Source organism: Varanus komodoensis, unplaced genomic scaffold (genome assembly GCF_004798865.1).
Source record: "Varanus komodoensis strain SLA01 unplaced genomic scaffold, ASM479886v1 scaffold7_1, whole genome shotgun sequence".
Lineage (NCBI taxonomy): Eukaryota > Metazoa > Chordata > Lepidosauria > Squamata > Varanidae > Varanus > Varanus komodoensis.
Window position 1 is genome coordinate 10,088,761 of NW_025336479.1, and position 24,964 is coordinate 10,113,724.

A 24,964-nucleotide genomic window follows, 5' to 3' on the forward strand; every position below is an offset into this window, starting at 1 on the left:
AGCCAGCACAGCATCCTGAGCTCTCCCCCTGCATGGCATGGCAAGGTGGGGAGATGACTCAGAGCTCTTTAAACTTTCACAGCCGTGGCACTGCATCACGCCAAGAGGGTCATTTCCCCATTGTGGGAAACAAGTATGGCTGGCTCTGTTCTTGAGATGAGGCGCTAACTGAAGTGGCGCTAACTGAAGTGGTGGTGGGCTGCTTTTGAAGCTAGGATGGGGCTAGTTAACCTGGCATTTTCCCTCCGACGGTGCTGGACACCAGGTGGGTATGTTCATTTGGTAGCCTTGGGAGCCTCAACAGAAGCTGAGCAGCTCCATGCTGGCAATTGAAGGGCAACCACATACTGTTGGGTGGAGAGGTCAGCTGGATACATTCTAGGCAATGAGACTGGTTCTAGGTCTTCTTGGATTAAATTGGGTGTTTTAAAACATTTTGCCCATGATGCGTATAGTCAATGGGATTGTTTCGGTGGGTGGGCATTGATCGATATAGCAAAGCCATGGCTGCTTTGTAGGTGATTCAAAACAGTGGCATGATGGAGATGATGGGCCCTTTGGACTCCATGTTCTTTGCAGATTTTCCCTTGCATGCTAGCTGGAATCAACCTATTGGCCAGTTCTCAGCCTGCAGTTCAGCCCTGAGTTAAGACACCAGCACGGCATGTTCTGGCCAGACTCCTTTACTGGTGGTAAGGAGGAGGAAACGAACCAGGTAGCATTGTGGTTAGCTCGTTTCTTTTTTTCCAGGGAAGACATGGATGCAGGAAAGGGGGCACTGTGTGCAGGCCAGCAACTAGAGGGCACATGTTGGAGAGAGGGCTTCTTCTAGTTCTGCTCCTATTCAGATCCTAGACTTAAAAACCAAACTCTACCAAGCACTGATTCATGCCCATCTTCCTAATGATCTACCCCACTGAGAAAGTGCATTGCAAAGCAGCCGAGCTGAGGAAATTCACTGGTGCTGTTGCATCAGTTGAAGCTGCTTCTTCTGTGCCTTGAAGACCAAGAGAGGGAAGGGAATGATGAAACTGGAATGATTCTTGGGCTAGGCTCAGGGTACCCCATGGCTCACTACAACTCCTCTCTTGTGCCACAGAACCTTTGCCTCACAAAGTCTCAGTTTAAGCAGGTAAGAACACACGTGCCCCGTGACATCCAATCCAGCTGATGCCTTGTCTAAACCAGGCTGCCCCACTTTTGCACGGAGCATGAGCAGGCCAGGAGTCCACTGGGGAGGGTGGTGGGGAGGTCCATTGTGGTGCTAATGCTGCGTGCATCACGCGGCTGAGCGCCCAGCTACACGAAGGCGTCAGGGTGATGCTTGACATCCGGTTTCAGTCTAAGTCAGCGTTTGGATAGAAACTCCATGGGCTGCAGGAGAGACAGAAGCCTCTAGCGAGCTGTGCCGTACCTTGGTGCGGGGACGCTGCTGCGGCTGCTGTGTGCCTTCGTGCATACAGCGCTGCTGTGAAGCTGCCAGCGCCGCCCCAGCAGGCCTCGCATCCTCGGAGTCTCTGAAGGAGAACGTGGCGGGCGCAGGGAGGAGGGGAAGCAGCCTGCAGGCAGCACCCGGAGATAACGCCCCGGGCCCGGGCACGAGAGGCAGGCCGCCGGATCGGCGAAGGGCCGTGCAGCGCACGCCGCATCCGCTCTTGGACGAAGGCGCCTGTGCGCCCCCTCGTGGCACGTTGCTGCCTACGCGCCTTTTGCGGAAGCTGCCGAGGGCTGCTCGATGAGTCTTTTCCCCCTTTCGCGAAGAGACGTATTTCCTATACTGTGCTCCCAGGAGAGGGGATGTTTGGAAGGGACACTGCTATAATAAAGTGGCTAAATCTCTGGAAAGTCTTTTTAAAACGTATGCTGTCACAGCGGCTGCTGGTGGTTTGAAATTCGTGCAGTGTTTGCGTGTGCTTTTAAATTTTCAGGCTTGAGCAGGTTGGATAAGTACTGCAAGCAGCATCTCTGCTCATTTCTGTTGCCTTGCTGCCTGGGGATGATGGGAGTTGCAGCCCAACACAACTGGAGAGCAACAGGTTGGGGAAGGCTGAAGGTATGCAGTGTGCTGATCCTTTGGGGTCCCATATACACACTACGAATTATGGGGAAGAGCAAGAGTGAGCTAAACCCAGCCTGTGTGAAAAAAGACTGCTCAGAGAGCCTGGATCCCTGACCCAGTGCAAAGTCAGTAGCAATGCCTTGCAGATGATTCTGAAAAGATGTTAGCTGACGCAGTTTGTTCTGGGTATCACCCACACATAGGTCCTTGCCTCCATGTATGCACCATGGCTGCCCAGCCATGGAGAAGACAGCTTATGGATTCTGAAGAGGAGCTAGATCAGGGCTTTCCAAGTGGGGGAAGCTGGCATCACAAGCTGTGCTGCAGGCCAGCCTTATCCCAAGGTGAGAGCCACTGCTCCTTACATCTTACTCTGTTTTACAGCTCCTTCCAGTGTAGTGTGCCATCCAGTAGCTTTGTCGTAACTGTGGGGCTCTTTCAGAGTGTCAGAGTGCTCAGTTGTGAAGTGCAGGCACACAGCAGGAGAGTCCCCAGAGGCATGCCTCCAAGGAGAGTCCCAAAATTCAGGAATCTGTGTTGATTCTTAACTTCTAGCACTTTCCATTCCCAGCAGGAGCAGGTCTTTGGGTCTTAATTGCCCATTCAGGGCAAGGGCATCCCATGGTCCACTGCATCAAAGCAGATAGCAAGTGTTACTCCTGGGAAAAGCCCTTTCACCCCAGCTTCTCTGTGGATTGCAGCTAGGCTCCAAGAGGTCGAGGAGTCCTGCATGGGGTAGCCAATGACACTGGTGCCCCTGCATAAGAAAGTGTGCTGGGGCTGTGTCCCTCTGAGCCTCGCTCCACTACACCACAGTGCCTGTGCTTTGACTCGGCAAAGGTTAGAATTGGGGCTTCCCTGCTCTTTGGAACAAATTTGGGAGAGCTGGAGGACTGTAGGGGAAGGAGAGGACAGGAAGTCACATTCTGCAAACAGAATGACATTTCTGGATTTAGCCCCTGCTTCCTGTAGACTCAGGGTAGGCTTTTGCCACAAGCTTACCAAAGAGGATCCACTCAAGGCAGAGAGTTGATACAGAACTGACTCTCCGTGTGTTGCTTGAAACGGAGAAGGCAATGCAACTGAGCAAGCCAGCCTGCTTTGTGCGCAAATTACCTTCCACCATTGACTTTTAGTATTCAGAGGTAAACAGAGTGCGGCTGGTTATTGAATGACTCCCCTAAATGGATTACTTCTGCTGCCTAGAGCTGTCAGTGGCAGCAAAGACAAGGTGGCCAAGTGGCCTATTTTATAGAGAGCATTCTAGTTTGGAAAGTTGGCAGGAGGCAGTTCTCTATTTGAAGGTGGCATCTATTTGATGTGCTGTTCTGCCCAAGTCTGGTTTAATGTCGAAGAAGCATAAGGGAAGGAGACTGAAATCCCTGAAGTTCCTATTAACGGCACCTGCACATCAAGCTGAGCAGGACACAGGACCTCTCATCAGTCCTCTCGTCAATGCACTGCATTCCTGTTTAACTCATACTGATTATTTCTAAATTGTCCTTGTGCATTTTAAATGGCACGTGCAAATGTTATTTCCATTGGTGCCTTTTTTTGTCCTCTTCTTTAGCAATGTGTAAGTGGCCACCCTACGGCAGTCACCCCATCATCACAACCACCTTTCCTTTCAGTGAGCTTTCCGGAACTCCTCTTCCTCCAACAAGGGGTGGACCTATAGGGACAGCATGCAGAAGAAGGGGTTCTGGATTTTCTGGAGGATTTGTCATTAGCTTACAAATATTGCCCTATTAGCACACAAACGTCTCTTTTCCTCTCTTTTGTTGGTTTTTCCATATTCTGGTTTGCAGTGAGAGTTTTTCATTCCTTCCAGCTGGAGCACCTAAACTTGATTTGTAGGCTCATTCCTGCCATGAAAGCTCTGCCACTCTGTCACCCTGCCCTGGAACCTGATCTTTTCCCCATTTGTCCATAGATGCTTTCCTTCCAGGGTGATGGAATACATTTTCCAGTTATCTAGATCAGCGGGCAGAAAAAAGAGAGCCAGTTTAACTGCCACATCTGTTTCATGGGCTTGTTGCATCTTGGGTTTTGAATTTCCGCTATGCATCAGAACTGGGGACAGGATTTCCAATGTAGGGTTGAAACGTGCCATCCTTTTAAGGCATTCGTTGGATGTAGTAATGCCGTTGCAGAAGCTTTACAGAGTCAGCCGTTCGAGAACTAACAGTGAGGGAGACATTGGACCATGAGCACTGAGCCTTGCCCCACGCTCGCTTTTCAGAGCAGAAGGATCTGAAGAGGGAGTATAAGCATGCTCAGCCGAACCCAGTAGCTTTGCTCCATACCGTTAGGAGCGCTGCTTTTACAAGGGCCCTGGAAACGATGTTCAACCAGGTGCCGCTTCCTTCCGGTTCAACCCAGAACGGTAGGAGGGAAGGCTGGCGCTTCCGTCCCTGAGCTGTCTCCATGCCCGATCATCTGAATTCCTGAATAGGGCTTGAGTGCATGGAAGGCCGGTGTGTTCTTACGGATTATATTGAGATTTTGACCCAGCAGCTTTGGAGGAGCAGCAAAAGTGCAGTGTAGCCAAGACGTGGGTGTGCTGAGCGGTCCAGATGTGCAGCTGTTGTGGCTGCTGGCAGCGCTTCGCCATGCACAAGGCCTGTGCGCAGCAGAGCGTGGGTGAAGCCGGAGGTGAAGCTTCCTCTGGCTCCTGCTCTTGCGTCAGGTCATGGGGTACCAGAGTCTGCTCAGCAGAAGCGCCGTGCAGTTCCTTCCTGGCTGTGGAAAGGGCATCCTCTTTAAAGGAAGGGATTCATGCTTGCATATCAAGTATAAAACCGCTCTCTTGGGTTTGCTTTTGAGAGCCATGGTTGGAAACACAGCCGTTGCTGCTTCTCGGGCCCTGTTCACACTTCGTGCTGGTGAAGGAGGTAGCCCACAGGCTAGTAACCACTGGTAACCTCCTCCATCATGAATTGGCCCAATCCCCTTTTAATGCCATCCAGACTGGGGGCCATCACCACTTCCCATGGCGCAGTTTAACTATGCACACTGTGAAGAAATACTTCCTTTTATCAGTCTTAAACCTCCCACTGATCAACTTCATGCAATGACCCCAGGTTCGGGTGTTACTAGAGAGGGAGAAAATCACCACTGCTCACCTTTTTCTAAGCTAAAGAGAGGAGGAGGAAGGTTAAAAAATGCACAGGGAAAATCACAGACTTGTGATGGTTAAGTGCATGTGTGAATCTACCCTAAGAGAAGGCACATCAGCCACTCCCTGCACCATGCTGATTGCTAGGTTTTCAGCATGACCCAATTAAAATGAGACAGTCACAGTTCTCCAACAGAATTGCCCATAATGGGATATTTGACAGATCGGTCCACCCTCCGAAGAGTGCTTGGAAGGGAGTCTGGGAATGGGAGAGCGGGAGGAAGAAGGATGATGTTCGCAGCATAGCATTTACTCAGCTCATTTGGCAAAGCTTTAAATGGCAGCCCTCGTGCACTTCAGTGAGCCTCGTTTGCTGACTGCCCTTGACAACATTCAATTAATGTGGAGAAAATGGAAGGCAACAAGTGAGTCCCCTAGAGTTTGCCACGAAGGTCGGGAAATTTCACCTTGGCATGACAAATGTCCAAAAAGCAGATTTTTATCAGGCTCCAGGTGGTAACAGCAAGCTGGTTGTAGGGTTAAAGACAAGGGATGCAAACTAGGACAGATACTCAGCCAAAACTTGATGGAATGAATTAAGAATCCAAGATGTAGGAGATAACTATGCATGTGAAACGACTCCTATTCCCATGCCTGAACAACCTGTTATTTGTTTGCCTGCTTTGTAAATCCATAGGGATCATGTTGATTTCCTCAAGTTTAGGGCCCCAAGGTTGCTGGAAGCAAAAAGAAGTGCATGCTAGTTTTTGAACTGTGATGTGATAGTGTTTATATCAGTTTATATCAGCTGTCACACTGTGGACCAAGCCTGTGAAAATAACTAGGAGTGAGCAGAACAGAGTGTGCACTTACTCTGCCCATGAGCTTTTATCCATTTCTCATTCCATCTGCCATCTAGTGCCCTGTGCACAACCGCATGTTTCATATTGTGATTGGAGGATTCTTGCTGAGGATTATTCATTCTGTCCCATTCCCTCATAAGCTTCTGATTTTTTAGTTTCCATAGGAAGTAATACTTCTTTATGTGCAAAAATGTCCCAAATAAATGTGTATTTGTGCACCTTTTTTCAAATATACACTTTTCGCCACTTTCCACTTGATTGCAACCATGTGATTACTGAAGACGTCAACCCCAGTTGCTAACATCCATACCAGTGTTGTATTTTGTGCTGGCTTCTACCCTGTCAGTTATGTCATTATCTATATCTACTCACTGCAACTTCATTACCTATTCCTGCAGGATGCATGACTTCCTTTCCAAATGTGTGCTCCCATTGCTGGATTATTTTAGAGAGTAAATAACCTTATTTTCTTTTAAGGACTAACTTTTTGGGAAATATTAATGATGGAATGAAGATGCCAGACTTCTTTCCACACTCAGCTACAATCTCTGTAAAGGTTTCTGCTAGTTTTCCATTTCTCTGGGCAGTCGCATCTGAGAAGCATTCAGAAATGTTCAGATTGTGAGAAAGAAGGCTGAGTGAGAGATAGGGAAGGGGCATCTGATGCTTGCTGCTTAAACAAAACAAGCTTGTTTGCTTGTTGTTGAAGACTCAGTAAGATCTGAAACCCAACCAACCTGACTACTAGATTCAATCAGTTATGGATCAGCTAAGCAGAACATTTGTAATTGGAACATATGGGGGAAGTTATTAAAGTTCTTTTAAAGTAAATATTTATTGATTTAAAGAGAAGGAAAAGTATGTCAACTTGTTTTCTGGAAGTGGGGGGAAGAGTCTGTGCAAGCAGGATTGCAATGTAATGGTGTCACAGCTCTGCACTGCCTTGGGAAGTACCCGAACCCCAGCCTCATTTGTCCCTTGAGCAAGATTGGTGGCCCAATCCTGTCTTCATCCTAATGGTGCATCCTGGCTGGATGAGGATAGGATTTTGCTAGCATAATAGCACTGCACTGTTGGAGGCTGGAATTATGAAGCTGAGGCTCTTCTTGTCCCCCCTCCTCCCAAGCAGGCCAGGACAATGACTTTCTAATTCAAAGGCATTATTATATTAAAGCTGACCAGCTGTGCTGGCTTTAAAGTACAAATGAAGAGTACTGCAGAAGTCAATAACAAAAGGGACAAGCAAAGTTAAGAACATTGGCCATTAGAGAAAAGCAGCTTAATGATAAGAAGTTGATTCCAACATGAATACCTTCCTTCCAAACTGAGATGAGCAAAGCAAACTTTCAAGGCTGATCCTCTGCCTAAGGGCTAATCACTTGCAGTATCTGCTGCTTCTCAGCTGGGTTCCCCTCTTTACCTCGGAGGAATGATGCAAGTGAGCACGGCCCCTAAACCTTTTCATCATATCTGAAACTGACTGCTTCTCAACAGCTGCCTGGCTTTCTTCTGGGTTCAGAGGAATTTCAGTTCTGGATCCTAACCCCTCCGAATTGACTGGGTCAGAATCCATTTACACGTGCCTCGAAGGCCCTTTTGTAGAGTGGAACCAGTCCCTACCTATGACAGCGCAGGCAGTAGCATCATCACACTGTTGTAACTTGCAGGGAACAATGTTGTGGGGAGGGGTCAGTGACTGGTCAAGCCAGCCTTTGGAAGGCCAGCTGACCTCAGGGGTGTTGCCCATGCTGCTGCCGTCACTCAGTTCCTGACATTTTGAAGTGGCCCCGCTTCTGAAGGGCAAGGAAGGCCACATGTGACTGGCTTGGGGCAGTTTCCACCAACAGCTGCCTTTGTGCTCAGAAAACCACAACTAACCCAGGCGCTCGGAAGAGAACGCAGGCATCTGAGCAAAGCAATGTTTGCTTAAGGTCACATGCCGGAACCTTCAATGGAATGGCTGCTATGGATTCTCCCCTTGACTGCTTTCCTGCCCAGTTGGTGGGTGTCTGGCTTCCACTAGGTGATCATAATGCGCACTGGTAACACCCCCGAGGCAACAAGGCAGTGCGTCCATTATGCTGCAATGGTCCTGATTTGTCCAGGGCAGGCACTATCCTACCTTCCATAAGCAGGAGATATTTCTTCACCAGGCTCATTAAGAACTGGGCCAGACGTGCATCTGCTGCCGTGGTAAACACAGCGTGTTTGCCAACTCATGCAGAGGAATCTGTGATTAGTTTCCATTAGTTGGGATGCTCTCCAGGGAAAATTCTATTTGACCATGCTGTAGGGAGCAAAAGTCCTTGAACGATTGGTCATTGGCAGAAACTGAAGATTTCACCGGGCTGAAAAATTTAAAAAGCAAAGAAAGAGGTAAAAATAGCTAAAGACTGGACCGCTGTTTTACAGTTTCAGCCATCTGTGCATGGAAGTAACCTAACAGGGCTAGAATCTTGGAGAGAAATGTGCCGGATATTTTTTCTTTAATGCTGTTTTTTTCAAGGAATGAGAGCCCGGGCTCTCCGTGTGTTGTCACTTGACTCCTTGATTCTTTGCTGGGGAAGGGAAATGGATTGCAAGGCATTGCGCAGGTATATGTGCTTGCTTATTTTTATGAGATTTTGCATAGATGAACAGATCACATGCCTCCTGTGAATGCAGGAGATCATGCAGAGCTTAAAACAAACCCTGATTTGAAAGTTTGCATTGACTGAAGCCAACCTTTGATTTGATTGTTGACCCTCCATCAACAATTTTGGCCAGGAGTCCCGCATCTGAACTGACCATGAATGGCAAAGCAGAACTGACCTGCACTGGCAACGGACAAACACAAATGAAGGAAAGGGCTAAATCAGGCCTTGGGAATTTGTGGCTGTTTAGGTATTCTTACACTACAGCTTTCCTGGATTTGGCTCTGCTGACTGAGGCTGATAGGAGCTGGAATGTGCAGATTCACCTTCCAACATCTCCCCAAACCAGAGTCCTTTAAGATCACCCTATCAAGAAAGGCTGTGCACAGTAAGATGACCCCTTTGGCTTCACTGCCCACATTTACAGGCAGGGTTTGCAAATCTCAGCCCAAAGAACCTCCTTAAGCTCTTGAGGTTCAAAGGGGCAAGTAATGAAAGAGCAGTACCTGCCTCATGTTGCCTCTGTTGGTAGCATTTTATACACTGCCTCATCTGCAAAAAAAAAAAAAAAAAGCCAGCAGCAGGGCAAGTGCAAATTGGCAGAGAAGGGGAAGGGAAGAACCAGCCGTGGCTCAGTGGCCCCTGAGAAGACATCAACCACCTGCTGTTCCTTGAGGAAAGGGAAAGTAAATATATTTAACACCAGGCAAATAAAAGGTGCTGTGGAACTTTGGGGCTTCTTTGAATAGCTTCTTGGAACAGGAGCTTCTGTAGGCAATGGCCTGCATCACAGTACAGCAAACCCGTTTGCCAAGTGCCAGAGTACCACTCGTTTAGGCCAGATCCAGGGGGCAACCCAAGCAGTTGGAGGCTGGGAAAAGGCAACAACTGGGATCTTTTCATATGGGGAAGAAGTTGTTGGGGGGAGGGACATGGCTAAGAGGGTTATAAAGTCATGCATGGTGTGGAGGGAGGAAAGAGATGTGCTTTCTCCTTCTGTCTCAGTATTAGAACCCACAGTCGTGCGGGGAAGATGATCTGTAGGAGAGTCAGCACATAGTTAAACTCTGGAATTGGTTGCCACGAGATGTAGTGATGGCAGCCAACTCAGAAGGCTTTGTGGGGGGGGGGGGGGATTGGACCAACTCATGGAGGACGGGACTTTCAGTGACTTTGAGTTCTGACACTGCATGTTGACCTCTGGTATCAGAGACAGCATGACCCTGAAAAACAGTTCCTGGAGAACATGGTGGTGGGTGGACAGCGGCTTTCCCATAGGCATCTGACCATTTACTTTGGGAAGTAGGGTGTTCAATGAGGTAAGAATAATTGGAATATTTATTTTATATTTATTTATTTAAAACATTTTTACCTCATCCATAACCACAAAGGGTCTCAAGACGGCTCACAGAACAATAACAACACATTAAAATAGCATATTCAAAGATAAAAATCCAGTATATTTTATAAAAACCATCAACCCTTGAAATACTGGGGAAATAAATAAGGTTTTGGCCTGGTGCCATAAAGAATAAAGCATCAGTGCCAGGAGCACCTCTCTGGGGCCCAGATTCCAGAGCCAGGATGCTATAACAGAAAAGGCCCTTCTCCAGGTAGCTACTCTTCTAACCTCCTTCAAGCAGGGCTCCCAGCGAAGGACTTTAGTAGAAGAGCTTAAAGTTTGGGCAGGTGTATATTGAAGGAGACACTCAAGTCTGTATGCCACCCACTAATCCAAAGGATTCTCTAGGCAGCTTATTGTAAGCAGCAGTCAGTGACTCTGCAGCCTTATCGGGTGCTGTACCTTGGCAACCTGCACTAGGCCTATTGCAGATGGTTAGAAAGCCAAATGCCCTGCAAGCTTCAACCCAAGAAACTGCCTACTTGGTTTCTCATGGTAATGATGACTCCTGCACATTTTGTTTTGCATCAGTTCCCTGCCTCACAAATGCAAATGGGCAACACGGTGAGGCGGAACCCTTCACCATTCACAGACTCATCCTTCCGCAATCACGGAGAGCTCATGCAGCTTCAGAAGGTATCTGAAGACCAGTTGATGAATGCTACACAGTTACTTCCCCTACAGTCCTATGCCAACTTACCTGTGAGTAAACCCCATTTGATGGATAGGATTCACTTCTAAGGAGGCATGTATGAGACTGCACTGTTAAACACGTAGTCAGTCTTTCATGTGTGCTGCTGGCAACCTGCTTGGCCAGCTGAGCTTCCGAGGTTGCAAGAAACCTGGGTTCCAGTCATTCCCACTGCTTCATTGCCCCTTCAGCTTTGCCTTCTTGTATTGCAGCACCGATCCCAGGGATGGATCCAGTAAAATGCAGGTGGCCCTTTAAAGGAGCTCTCCATGGTGCTGAACATAAATTGGGCTAGAGATCAGCTCACAATGCCTTAGAAATTCATAATAAACCCAGAATGGATGCACTTCTCCACTGACATGGAAGCTAGCAGCCTCCACTGCAATTCGCATAATACATCCTGTTTTTCAGCAATGCAGCATACAGTTGTTTAAAAAAAATAGCACTGTGCACATTTTCCTTCGAGCAAGCAGTGCCTTAAGTACACATTTTTCCCATGCCACATAGTTCCTGGGACGCTTCCAGACAAGGTTTTTATTGCGTAATCACCCTGTCTCATTCACAGAATTTTACAGGGGGTCCAAATGACCCCCTGTTGCCTTCCATTTGCCCCTGACCATATTCAATCCATGGTTTTGAATGTGACTCAGGATGCTTGTGGATCAAGTGCACAACTCAAAGAAACACAGGATTATCCCCTCTTTTGCAAACATGTTTTTCCAGGATTACAGGGAAGGGCCTAGACCTTTATTTATTTATTAAACTTATATGCCGTACCCATAGCATAGCTGCCAAGGATCTCTATTCTCAATCCTTTGTGGCTCTAAATCATCATTTTGTTCCTTACTCCTTGCTTACTCTGAGAATCCCAGTGGATAAAGGAGAGGTGGAAACTGATGGTAGAGATTCCAGGCACAGCATCAGCAAAGAAGAGTGAAGAGTTGCCAGATGTTGTCCTACAGATGCTAGCATTGCTACTTTATTCTCCCCTAGTAATTAATTTCCTCTATGAACAGACCATAAAACCAACTGAAAATAACATTTGGACTTCACACACATCATTCATCTGTGGCATATTTGACAACTGCAAATATTCCACCTTTCTATTTTCATTGGCTTTATTAGTAAAGACAGAGCACACAAATATACAGCCCTTTCTCTGAAGAAACTGACACTTGCTATTTTTTCTGTTATGGATCAAAATAAATCCATTTCATTCCAGTTTAGCTATCAACATGTAGGAAATCACTGAGGCTGAAAAGGGATTGCTCTAGAGAACATGGAAGGCACAGGGAGCATCTCAAAAAGGAGGCCAGAAAGGAACCTGGTGTGATGAGGAGGCAGTTTTCTAGGGATTATTACCCTTCAATGGAAAGTAAAATGAGAAGTCACTGGAAACTATTTAATGTTTTCCTCATCAATTCCAGGAGTCCACAGCTTGGGATTGGGAGGCTCAGCGAGTGATTTATGTTGCAAATTAGAACTGTCAGTCTCAACCTTGAGGAAGAAGGGCTGCTTTCAAAGTTCGGATCGATATGTCAGCATCCCAGAAGATCTCCTGCTGTCAGTGGTGGGAATGAAAGGCTGCCAGGCACCTTCAGATCCCACGAAGTTTGTTGAAACACACTGCTCTGAGCTCCTTAATGAAAGCGCTTGTGCGGCAAGGTGCTGGAGACCGGTGTCCGGCACAGGCCTCTGACTGGCCTGTTCCACTGAAGGAAGCCGGGTGTGGGCACACAGCAAGGCCAGGCAAGTGGCTTCCCCGGGAGCACACCTTGCACACCTGCTTGGTGGATATGGCATTCAGCACACCAAGGGACCAGACAGTGGAGAATCATGTCGGAGTGCAAGAGACAGGACAAGAGGGGGCTGGGAAACCTTATGGGGGGGTCCTCCGCTATACTGTGCTCCAGACTGACTAGGTTCAGATAACGCAATAATCCACATTCAAGGGCTGAGTGTGGGTTGTTGGTGGGTTGTTACTCAAAGGTGAGTGATCATGCTACCTGAACCCAGCTGAAATAACCTCTCAGGAACACCCACAGGCCACAACCCAAGAGCAAGCCATGTCTGCTCTTTGTGGGTTGTTTGTGGCCATCAAGCAGGTTTGTTATCTCAGCTGGGTTCAGACAACTCGGTAACCTACATCTTCAACCTGAGTGTGGGTTCTCACCTTGCCTGAGCCCAGTCAGTGCCTTCCTAGACAAAAGCTGGCTGGTGAGGCCGCTGTTTGCAGGAAAGTGGTAGGAAGAGCAAGGGCTCGAGGGCAGAAGTTCCTACAGCACTGCAGTAAAGAGTGGAGGGAGGTGGCTAGCTGCCAGGGGGAGAGCAAAGGGGGTGGGGGATGCAATATTAGGTTTTAAGCATCAATTCAGCACAGTGCCAGGCAGCTGAGCGGATTCAGCAGCAGCAGCACAGGCAAGGCCCGTCACACTTCCTGAGGCCACCTTCCCTTCAGAGAGAGGCGTTAGTCCCTTGGAGACACACCTCCGCTGCCCTCTCTTCCTCCATAATCTCCTCGCCCCCTACATCTTGGCACAGCCTTGGGTGTTATTCAGCACTTCGCAGAAGCCGAGTGGAGTGATTTGCAGCAAGCGTACAGGGGCCTAAGGCTGCAGCATGGGCCGTGCCAAGAACACCCCCAGGGCCCCCGTGCCTGCAAAAATAAGCCCAGCGGCCTCCGTCAGCCAGCGCAACAACCTGGCAGACATCACTTCGCTGGCGCCGACTGCACCTGGGGGCCGTCGCTGCCCACATTTCAGCACAGAGCTGTTATCTGGCGCAGCTCAGCAAGGTCCAAATGTGAGGAAGGGAGGAGAGAGGTTGCAGGGAGGCTCTGGGGGTTTCTTTCAAATAAATCCCAAGGCTAATGGAAAGGTGTTGGGGGGGGGGGTCTCGTTGTGCATAGAAGGCCAGCTTTGCATCACTCCGCTTGGATAGCAGAGATCAGCTTCCACTGTGGAGGTATAAAAGCTCTTTGAAAGCAACAGCGTGAGCCCCAAACGGCCAGCTTCTGGAAAGTTTCCTTTGGAAGGGACCGGCAGCTTCGGAACACTCCGTGCCGTGCGCCTCTTGGCATTCTGGGTGGCTCTGCGGCAGGCAGCTCCGAATGACTGCATCCCTCTCCCCCTCCCTCCCTCCCTCCTTCCCTCGATATTGTTATTCTGTCTATCCTTCAGCTGCACCCAGAGAGAATGCGTATTGTTATCTCTGGAAAACCAAGAGCCCTATTAATCTTTTATTTCCTTAATGGAGCTTCCCAGAAGACAGATGTGAGCCTGGCGCGTCTTCCGTGGGGCTGCACAGCAGCCTTCCCCCTTCCCCTGACCGGCTCCAAGCCAGCGTGCCTCCATTAGCAAATTATCTCATTAAACCTGAAGGAGCTGCTGCCGTTTTTTAGCATGCTTTATTGCTGTTAGCACTTTGGCTATTAGTCCTCCCGTGCACAGCTGCAAAAGTGCTGCAGCGGGGCAGCGATGCAGCAAGAATGCAGGGGCAGCAGGCACCTGGGAGTAGCTGGACAGGGTGCCTTTCGGAAGGGATGCTTCCAACTGCTGCAGTTCTGTGCACTCGATGCTGGAGGGGTCAGAGAGGGTGGCCTCGGCTTGTAAATAACAGTCATCTTTTTTCCCTTCCATAAACGTAAGGACAGAGTTATGGTGAAGAATGAGGCGGTTACCACACGAGGGGGATTCTCGGAGGAACTCTGCCACTTCAGTAGCAAACCTGTAAGGAGGCTGAGAGCTGCTGCAGCAGGTGAAAGCTGAAGAGGGGCCCATGCTACTCATGGTGGATCTCAAGGGGGTGTGCAGCAGGCCCTGGGCGGCAGCCCGGCTCAGACTTGCCTCGCCTCAGCAAGGTGGATCCGTCTCAGGCCTAGACTGGTGGGACTGGGCTGGCACTGTGCCTGGCGCTGAGTGCAAGTGACCCCCCCGAAGCCCGAGAGGAGGGACACTGGGGAGCACTTCAACGCGTCCATCCAGGGGGAGGGCCGGTTCCCCAATGCTTTCTCAGAGGTGGGGCTCACCGGAAGTCACCGTCATGCAGCTTCCAAATTCAAGGAGGGTAAGGGGATCCGTGGCTGCTGGACCTGATGGCTGTAGCCTGTGTCCAGAGGCAGGAATGCTTTGCTGGGGAACAAGGGGAGGAGGGTGCTGTAGAGCTCCTGTCCTACTTGTGGGGTTCCTGTGGGCAGCTGTATGAGCAGAAGGTTGGCCTAAACCTAGACAGGCCCTTGATCTGATCCAGAACAGCCCCTGTGATGCCCTTCTGTTCTTCTCCCCGGGGCTTTTTTCCCCTTATTGCTGCAGCACAGCACTCAGTTTGCACCCACCACAAAGTAGCCCTTTTTCCTGGAACTGAGGCCGAGGAAAAAAATCTCAGACGTTCCTTCAGAAAAATGTCTTCTGAGCACTTTCAGCATCATTGGATGTTGCCCTCATGCTGCAGTGTGGTGGATTGGTCCAGTGTGCTCTCCACAGCCAGCTTCCCCAAACATGGGATGGTTGCGCCATGTAAGCTGGTCTCAAGATGGCGCAGAAAGGGCGAGAGGTGAGCTGGTGGTGCCTCGGTGCTGCAAAAGCCATTTTGGCCAGCAGAAAGCCAGCGACAAGACTGCAAACTTGGGCAGTAAATAAATGTGACGTCTATTGGCTCGTGGTGTTGCACCACGGCAGGAGGGACGTGACCTGGGATACAAGGCAGGTTCAGGGAGAGGCGCCATCTCCTTACCTCCAGTCTCCATCTCTGAAAGCGGCCCTCAGTCCATCTGCCACACACAGACCGATCCGTTACATCACTGCAGGCTAAGCCTGTCCAGTCTAATATCTAACAAGTGTGAGATTGGAATGCGGATGATCAGATCCTTAAAAGGTGGAGCAGTATCCCGTTTATTGTCCAGGACTTCGCACCTGCATGAAAATACAGGCGCTTTTCGCACAGGTCAGATGCCACAGTTCCAAAGGGGGCAACTGTGACATGGAAGGCCTGGACTCAGCCTTCTGGCCTGGACACATCATTTGCAGGGGCTGGCAAATGAACAGCTGACGTAGGTATACTGCACATGTTCTGAGAGCCAGTCACTGCATTCAAAGAAAAAACACGAGAGACTCAAGTAGTTTCCCTGTCTGGTTGCAAAGCGGAAGCATGGCTGTGCGGTGGGGCTTGGACACTTCACCCGTAGAGCAACCTGAGAACCCTGGAGAACGTCACCACGGAGGAAATGGCGAGCCCCGCTTCGCATGCTTTTCAGAAAGGGAAGAAGGACAGATCAATCTCCCTTCACCGCTTCCTGCTTGGTTGAAAATATGACCCCACTCACTCCAGAGTATATTATTTTTCACAAATCCTGTTTTCAGGCACAACTTGAGAAACTGAAGCACCACAGGCCCAAAAAAGAAAAAGAAGTTCAACTCTATCAGGCAATGCAGTCAGGAGGAAAATGGCGATGTTTAGGGAATATCAGCCTGTTTGTTCTTTAGCAGGGTGGTGGATGCGCTGCAGAGTGGAAATGGAATAGTTGGGTGCATGTTTAGCTTATCTTACAGGGGTTCCTTGGTGCTGAATGCTTTTTAACCATATCGTCTTTACCTTTGCTCAGTGACTCTGTGTGTGTGCGTGTGTGTGTGTGTGTGTGCGCGCGCGCACGCGCATGTGTGTACATATATTTAGTCAGCATCTGTCTGCAAGATAACATCTGAAATGTGCTAAGGTATCTGGCTCACCAGCATTGAAATATTTCCCCTTGGGCAATTCAGTCCTGTCTGCAGCCAAGAAATCGACATATTAAAAGCAGAGCCCAAGCCTCTGCAGTCAGATAACACAATCAGTGGCAGTGATTCAGCCCAAGTGGGTGCACTTGCTTAGCCATGGCTTGTCTGGAAACTTACGCAGATACACGATAAGGACCAGGAGCAGCTGCCTTCCTCATGCGCTCTCTTGCATTTCAGCTCATAAAAAAACATGCCTCTCGTTCACCAGTGTTGCTCTTTGTGAGAATGCAGTCTATAATTTTGCCATATTATTTTGCTCACCATTCCTACTTTGCTTTGCACAGGCTGCCATTGCCTGACAGAAAGCCTGATGGAGGACCCAGGGCAGGTCCTGTTCTTCTTCTCAGGACAGCTGCAATGGCTAAGAGGGAAGCACTCGAAGAAGCCCTGCTCCTCCTCCAACCCACAATTTCTGGTCCAAATTAGGAGTCTCCGCCACTGGTTTAAGCAGTGAATTATACTGGGAGATTCAACTTTGTTTGATTGATTGATTTATATCCCACTTTTTCTTACATCAAAATCAAAGCAGCCTACATCATTCTTCTCCCCCTGTGCTCAATCTTGCCCTGGCAACAACAACCCTGCAAGGTAGGTTGAGCCGAGAGTCCATGACTGTCCTGAAGCCTCCCAGCTGGCTCCATGGCTGAGTGGGGACTAGAACGCAGATCGCCTGAGTCCCAGTCCGGTGCGCTTAACCACCACACCACAAGTCATGAGTTTCCCCTGTGACAACTAGTGTGTTGGCCCTGGTTTTCTTATCCACATCCGGTACTCCTCTTCCTTCATCATCAGTGCCATGCCTAGAAGGTGCAGTGCTGTGGGTTGCAGACCCCGGGGGGCTGTACAGTTTATCTGGCTGGGCTCCCTCTTTCCACGCGCGGCTGTCCTGAGAAGGCAGGTGCCGAGCTGTTCCTCCGGGAGGCAGCATGCAACAAACAGTGCAGCCTGGGGCAGAGAGCACCAGCAGCCTCAAGCACATGGTCTCCTCACATCACCTGGGGACTAGGAAGAGGAAGCTGTTGCTGGAATTCAGGATGGGAATGAAGACACATTTTTTCAGGTAGACAAAGATCCTTTGGAGGTACACAGAGGGGAGCCATGGAAGCAAGATTCTGCAGCTCTTTGAAGCCAGTGCAGGGAGAGGGGCGCTGTGGGGATAAATACACAGTTGCAAGTTCTCTGCCAGAGCCAGCCCCGTGACTTTGGGCTGGGGTATCTGCAAGGGAAACTGTGTCACAGTGCCCCACCTGGTGGTGGCAGCATTTGCCCTGACCTGGGAGGGGTACTAGGGACTAAAAGAGGCCAGAGATCATTGGTGCCTTTGCTGGTACTCACCTGAGTGTTTCATTGGTGGCTGATACCGCCTTGGCTAGGGCAAAGGTGGGCAGAAAGTAGATCTCTGGAGGGTTTTTAAAGACTTCAAGTTCCAGCCTTCAGCAGCATTGGCCATGCTGCAGGGGCTTCTGGGAGCATCTGGAGATCTTCCTTGTGCCCACAGCTAGTGTAGGGGATTTGTTGCGGCCACAGCAACCTCATCCCAGAAGAGAAGTTTGCCAGGTCCTGACTTTCTCCGCTACACCTCCAGAAAAGTGCAAAACCCCGCCCTGCCCATGCCCCTGCTCACAAACAAGCAAAAGGTGGGGCCATTCTGGGCCAGTGCTGTGGCAGGCCATTTTCCTGCATACGGATCCTGCTGCCACAGGTGAAAGCAACAGAATGGAGGGGTAGCTTGGAGACACGAGCCATCTGGCGACTCACAGCTTCCCAGGAGTTCTCTGTGTGCGACCTTCACACTTCAGGGGGCTTCTGCGTGGAGCCCATCCCAGGCCAGCTGCTGGGGCCTCATCCCTGCAAGCTACCAGTCACCACAATCAAATGATCGCCCCATTCAGGTGTAATGTATGTGCTGGGCCTCCTGTGCGGAAAGAGCAAGGCTCTGCAAAGGCCCTGCCAGGACACTGCCCCCCTCCTGCCTAGGCTCGCCCACCCACTGACCCCGGACATCTAAAGGGGAGCCCCTCTGCGTGCTCAGTGCTCGGGAGGGTCCCTCTTCAGAGGGCCACAGCTGAGGAGCAGATATTGGGTGCAGCAAGCCTGGGCCGGCAAGACAGGTCGCTCCCCTTCTGCACACACGTGCCCGATGTGCGTACAACACACGAACTGGTTTTGCTACACTTGAGGAATGCAAGATTTCTCTAGGTCACAAGCTGGCTGCTGAAAACTGTGTCACAGATGCCTGTGCTTTGAATGTGCATCTTACTTTGCTGAATATCCAGTTTGTGGCTCCACAGGACGGGTATTGTTATTCATTAACAGGTTTCTCTCACAACTGAATTTTTAAGAGAGTAACTTGAAAGACACTTCCGCTTTGTTAAGCATTTTCTTCTCCTTAATCATGCAGAGGTTTCCCATGAATAATGTGAGCTGTAATTATTGCCTGCAGGCCCTTAGAGCCTTGGTGAGCTGTTCCTAAAAAGGAATTCTCTTTTCATTGAATTTCAGATGACCAAGAACAAAATTATAACCGCCTGATATTAAGTCCTGCAAACCAGACACCTTCACATGGTAAGACAATAAAGAAGAGAAGATCAAAGTTACAGATGCTGTAACCTTCTTCTTTCGTCCAATAGACCTTTTGCTGGTGTAGAACCAAACATATATCAATAGAATATTTCATGTAAATGTCCCTTGCAGGAGAGCTATTTATTCTATTGATAGCTTTGTATTTGGTTCATATTGCAAACAATGTACAAACTTAAATATGGCCAAGACTGCCATATGCAAAAGCAGCATTGCTCTGTGTCTAGAAGCTCTGTTTGCCTCCCTCTCCTTTTGCTAGTGTCAACGGCCGCCTTGATTTCTAGAGTCTTGGGCATCAAAAACACACAGTGCATAGAGAACCTGCTTGCCTAGACAACACTTATATTAAAGCCATATCTTAAAACCTTATAATCTGTATGTGTCAGTGCTCTGTGGATGCTTCAGTGCCCATTGTCAGCTGAGTTATTTTCCTTTATTTACTGCTCCTTCCAAAATTTAATCAAAAGCAGGTTCAAAGTCTGTAGCCATCTGCTTGGACGACAGAGCCTGGAGGTGGGCAGACTGCCTCTCAGGCACTCCCGCTTTCTTACGGCATTCCAGCCATGCTATCCTGGGCGCATATGTTGATGTATGTCATTGCTGTGGGCTTTGTTTAAGCATCTTCACTGTCTTTTTTCTTTCTAGGACCCTCTTGTGCCAAGTCACCAGGTGACAGTTTTGACCAGCTCAGTGAACTTGCTTCTTCTGTATTGAGGTTCACTGAGATTTTACCTTTTCATTGAATCCCATTGTCCTGCCTGGGCCTCAGATCTACATTTTCCCTTTTATGTTTCTTGAATCGTTGCATTTTCTTGTCTCATATTTCTGAACAATGCAAGGCTACTTCTCTACCTGACCTCTCCCATCACCTGTTCATCTCATCCTAGCTGGTCTTCAGCTGACAATGGGACAGTGCACTGGACGCCTTTGTCCATCCTGGTCTATTGGCCAACTCTAGCTCATGGTTCTCTGTAGCCGATGCCTCTACAGATAGAAAGGCCCTCTTGGCTATTCCTCACAGACCTCATCGTCATCGTCATCTTTGCTGCTGTTGTTATGTGCTGTCAAGCCATCTCTAATTTATGGTGAACCCATGGACAAAGGCCCTCCAAATGCCCTGTTCTTGACAGCCTCTTGTAAATCATCATCATCATCATCATCATCATCATCATCATCTATTGTTATTATTATTAAAACCAAACCATTTACAAAATCAAAGCAGAAATCCCAAGACTGTCCTATTAGCTCTGATTTTATTTTCATTCATATCAGAATTATACCCTGCACTCTGCAAAACTCTGTGGCCTCGGTGCCCTCGTTGCCTGCAGTCATACTCCTTCTTGGTTGTTCGTCTGCTGTCCTTTTGCCACCTTCCACTTGGAGTCACAAGAGCAACTGATGCCTTTGCAATGTTTCTGTCTGCAATACTCCTAATATGCAATGGTCAATGCCAGCATTTGGTCTACATGCAAATACTGTATGAATCTGCCTTTTCTTTCCTGTCAATGTGTGATTCCTCTGGGCCGTTCCTTCTCTAGGCTGACATTAACTAACTACACAGCTACTTCATCACCAGTGAAGAACTCAAGGATAACTTTACCTAAAATAGTGCTGCATTTTAAAGTGGTAGCTCCGTGGCACAATGGCTTAGGAGAACAAACAGCCTCGAAAAGGTTACCTTGGTGCTTCACTAAATTATCTCTTTTATTGCTGAGCATTGGCAATCGTCATTCCACAACTAAAATAACGGGTCATTTTCCCTAACAGAGTAACTCCAATTTTTGTCCTTTCCATCAATGTCAATGCAAGAATAAATGCCAGCAGGAAAATTAGGGGGTTACATCTAGCAGCAAGACCAAATATTTATGCTCTAGGTGAAGTAAATTGGATGTGTCGAAGGCTAAGGTTTAATATCATTTTTAAAAAACTCAGGTTCAGAAAGGCACCTTCACTTTTTGCAGCTGTTGGGCCACAAAGGAGTTGGGTGGCAAGAGAGAGAGAGAGAGACTAACCCAGTGCTAGGATGGATCAGGCATAACCCCACTAGTTTTTGTGGCCAGTAGCATCTTGAGGTTGTGGCATACAACTCGGTAAAAATGTTAACCCCGAGTGTGGCTGCTGTGAAAAAGACAAATATCATGTTAGGGACAGAACATTTCTGCATGACACATTTCCTGTGCACTCGTGATTCCTCAGCCAGGGTAGCAGGCACATCTTTACACAGTCTTGGCATCCTTCAGGGCCTCTCCTCTTCTTTGCAACCATTTCACTATTTCTCCAAAATATAGATTAAATGAGGGAAATCTACCTATGTAGGAACACGAACGACAGTGTGAATGTCTTGCATAGTTGCGCAATTCTGCTATACCACAGCACCTCCTAGTGGCTGTGCAATGGAATATATGAAAGGCAGAGAAGGCGAACCCCTGGCAAAACTATGTGTAAAGCAGACCACTTTAATCCTGCAAAGAATTTGGAAGCAGCAGCCTCGGTAAAGCAGCAGGTCAAAGATCTCATGTAGGAAAGCCTGTAAGTCGGGAGGGAATTGAAAAGACGCCTGCCAAGGACACACTCTGCTCAGACAATCTGCAGTGCGGCCACGCCTGGGATATTGTGCACAGTTCTGGTCACAATGCAGAGAGGGGAAGAGTGCAGGCAAGGGGCACGCAAATGCTTCCGGCGCTTGGGCCACCGCTCTGAGAAGAGTGCTTCCAACATCTGGGATGACAGCTGTACCATGCAAAAGGGGGGCATGGTACAGCTGTACAGACTTGTGCATGGTATGAAGAAACTGGGGGCAGTCAGGGTAATGGTTTTGTGCTGACTCCAAGGAAGAAGGGCAGGGCTTGATCTTCAACATCTGAGCGCCAAGGCGCTCTCAGGCACTGCAAAATCCGATGTGCTCCCAAAAGATCTTTGGGAACCATAGGCCTGAACCCTTGCAGCAATTGAAATTAGTCACTTACATATATGGATTGTATATCTGTAAGTGTGTGTGTGTGTGTGTGTGTGTGTGTGTGTGTGTGTGTGTGTGTGTAAAAGTATAATCGTCTACCTCCTATAACTTAGTAGACTGAGGACTTAATGGTGCTATTTAATAAGTGTTTATCCTTGCTACACGCAGATGGATATTTGTTCCTCTTTTCCTGAAGTTTATCCCCTTCTGAGCCTCTGCTCTATTTTGGATCAGAATATTCCCAAACAAAAATTCACAACATTTCAAAATCCACTCACCATTCACAAAGTTGTATCATGCACACGCATGTGTACATATGCACAGATGCTTGAGCTCAACATTCCTAAACAAAATATGTGCAACTGAAATTCACAGAAGCACATTTTCTGAGGCAAATTCATTCCAGCAATTACAGGATTGTATTCTCGGCCTGCACATAAACAGACTGGGATAAAAACATTTAAATTGTAGACCTGTGCTTGCTCCTGATGGACTCTATCTGGTCTGTTGTTTGTCATCCCTCCCTCCCCTTCAGAGTGTTTCATGTGGTTTTGAATCAATAGCAAGCATTTTCTCATGGTTGTGGGGAAGGGAACAGTACCCAGAGTAAAATCTTATTTCTCTTATATTGCATGGTTTGTGTAAAAAAGCACTGGGAAAAACCTTCAAGAATGTGGGTGGATGACTCATGATCTGGAATTCCAGTGCTTTTCTTCATCAGCACTATCATTCAGTGTCATGACATAAAAGGTTGTGGAATTATTTGTTTGCAAATAATGCATATATATGCTTTGGCCTTCCTACAGGCTATATATTTCTTGGTTAGCTGCCTGGATTGGAGAATGCCTACTGTAGGTGAGCAAGTGAGGAATAGCTGTACAAACATATTTGGACTAGGCTATGTCATTATTTCAGGCATGTACCCACAATTCAGGGATGGGAGAACAGGTGAGTCATACCATGTGGGCTCACGCACAGATTGGCTGAACCTCGGCAAGGATTTTCAAGCACAACATTGCCAATTAGTATGCGGAGAGCTTGCTATCTGTTCAAATGAATGCTTCGGGGAAAGTATCCTCTCGAGTCAAAACCGAATGGGAAGCCAAGTGGCAAGGAGCCCTTTGGGGCCTCATGGTGTGTGGGCTCCCAATACCCCATTATTTTCAGAACTGCAAAGCGGTTGCTGTACAGCTCCATAGCAAAGTCTAGAATGTCTCAGATGGCCCTTCTAAGAGCATTAAGGAAATCTTCAGCATGCTACTGTCTGTACCACTACAGGAAAACTGTTTGAGCTCCACTACAAATACAGCAGTCATCAAAGAAGCGCAGAGCCTAAATTGTTCCAAAAATTGTATTGCCCTGTTTAGAAATCAGAGATACGGATGTTGCCAAACTGTTAGTGTTGCTTTGGTTGTTAGCAGAAGTGGCTTTGTAAGGAAAACTTGAATCGAAAAAAGTGAAGGATTTGGCAAACTTTACCGAGTCATGTACAGTAAAGCCACCAAAAGTATAAAACAACAGGGCAAACTAGGCCAGACGTCTAACAAAATGAAACCACCACTACTATGGAACATTCCAAACATGGCCATCATTTTATACACGAGAAACCCAAGCTAGAAAATTCTAAATGGCTGGACATTTCCGTCTAAAAGCTAGAGTATAAATCAATCTGTCCTTTCCCATTCCAATAATACTGAGTATGATTTGAACATTTGAAGGGAATCCTTGCACAGGAAGTATATTATTTTTTAATAATTAAAAAAATTCTTAGTAGCATAAAGTACAATCCTTTGATTGCTTTTGGTTGATAAGTTGTAAAAGTAGTCCAGACAGAACATCTATCTGCTTTTTAAAAATTACCTAAATTATTCTCCCATACCTGTGCATAAGGTGGGTGCTCATCCAAAATTATTTATTCAGCCCAATTTTTTTAAAGTAAGACCTGTATTAAAACATTTCTCTGTCTATACACATACACACAGCCTATTAAGTAAAGGGCACCTTTTGAATTAATTAATTTTCTTTTTAATCAGTTGATCTAACTGGTCAATCAATTAAAGACTGACACCCTACTCATTTCCAAGGACTTCATTCGGCTCATTCATGACAATCTTGCCTAACTGTCAGCTTCTATGCACCCAGCCAAAGTGGCATCTTCTGCTACTTTGTTTTACAAATGATGTGAAGTAGGGAACACCTACTTCACACATGGGCACACCTGCAGAAGCATGACTAGGAGAACAACCCCATAAATGTCTGTTCAGAAGTAAATGAAATTAAGTTTAAGGCTCATTCTAGGGGAACAATTAGAGGCAGGTGTCAAGGAAAGCGTCATAAGAACACAAGAAGCGCCATGCTGGATCGCCCAGGAGTCCCTAGCACTCTTTTCACACGGGGGCCAATAGGCTGCCCATAGAAAATCCAGAAGCAGGACATGAGTCCCACAGCAATCCCCTGCCCATGTTCCCCAGCAACTGGGGCGCACCAGCATACCTCAGATACTGGAAGTGGCATATAGCCATGAGGACAAGTATCTTCCATGAATTTGGCAATCCTCTTTTAAAGCCATTCAGCTGGATGGCCATCACAACACATCCCATAGACATGAATTCCAAAGTGTAACTATGTGCTGTGTGCAGAAGTACGTACTTTTATTTATCTGGAATCTCCCACCAATCAGTTTTATGGAATTATCCCAGGTTCTAGTACTGAAGGAGGAAGAAAAATTTCTCCCTATCCACTTTTTCCATACCATTCACAATTCTGTACAGCTGCACCATGCTCCCCTTTTGCTAAGCCAAGTCATCCCAGATGTTGGAAGCACTCTTCTCAGAGCGGTGGCCCAAGCGCCGGAAGCATTTGCATGCCCCTTGCCTGCACTCTTCCCCTCT

At 47.9% G+C, this 24,964-nt stretch overlaps 1 protein-coding gene across 4 annotated transcripts in view; it reads left to right on the top strand.

The window, feature by feature from the left end:
* The window catches only part of SHISA6 (shisa family member 6), a 298,466-nt gene that overhangs the window by 248,256 nt on the left and 25,246 nt on the right, over positions 1–24,964 (top strand). For 3 of the 4 annotated variants that reach the window (XM_044453713.1, XM_044453712.1, XM_044453714.1), the window contains exon 5: positions 19,040–19,102. The exons of the other annotated variant lie outside the window; for it this stretch is intronic. In XM_044453713.1, coding sequence (XP_044309648.1) covers positions 19,040–19,102 — 63 coding nt within the window. The remainder of the gene's footprint in view (positions 1–19,039; positions 19,103–24,964) is intronic. 4 annotated transcript variants of the gene reach the window in all.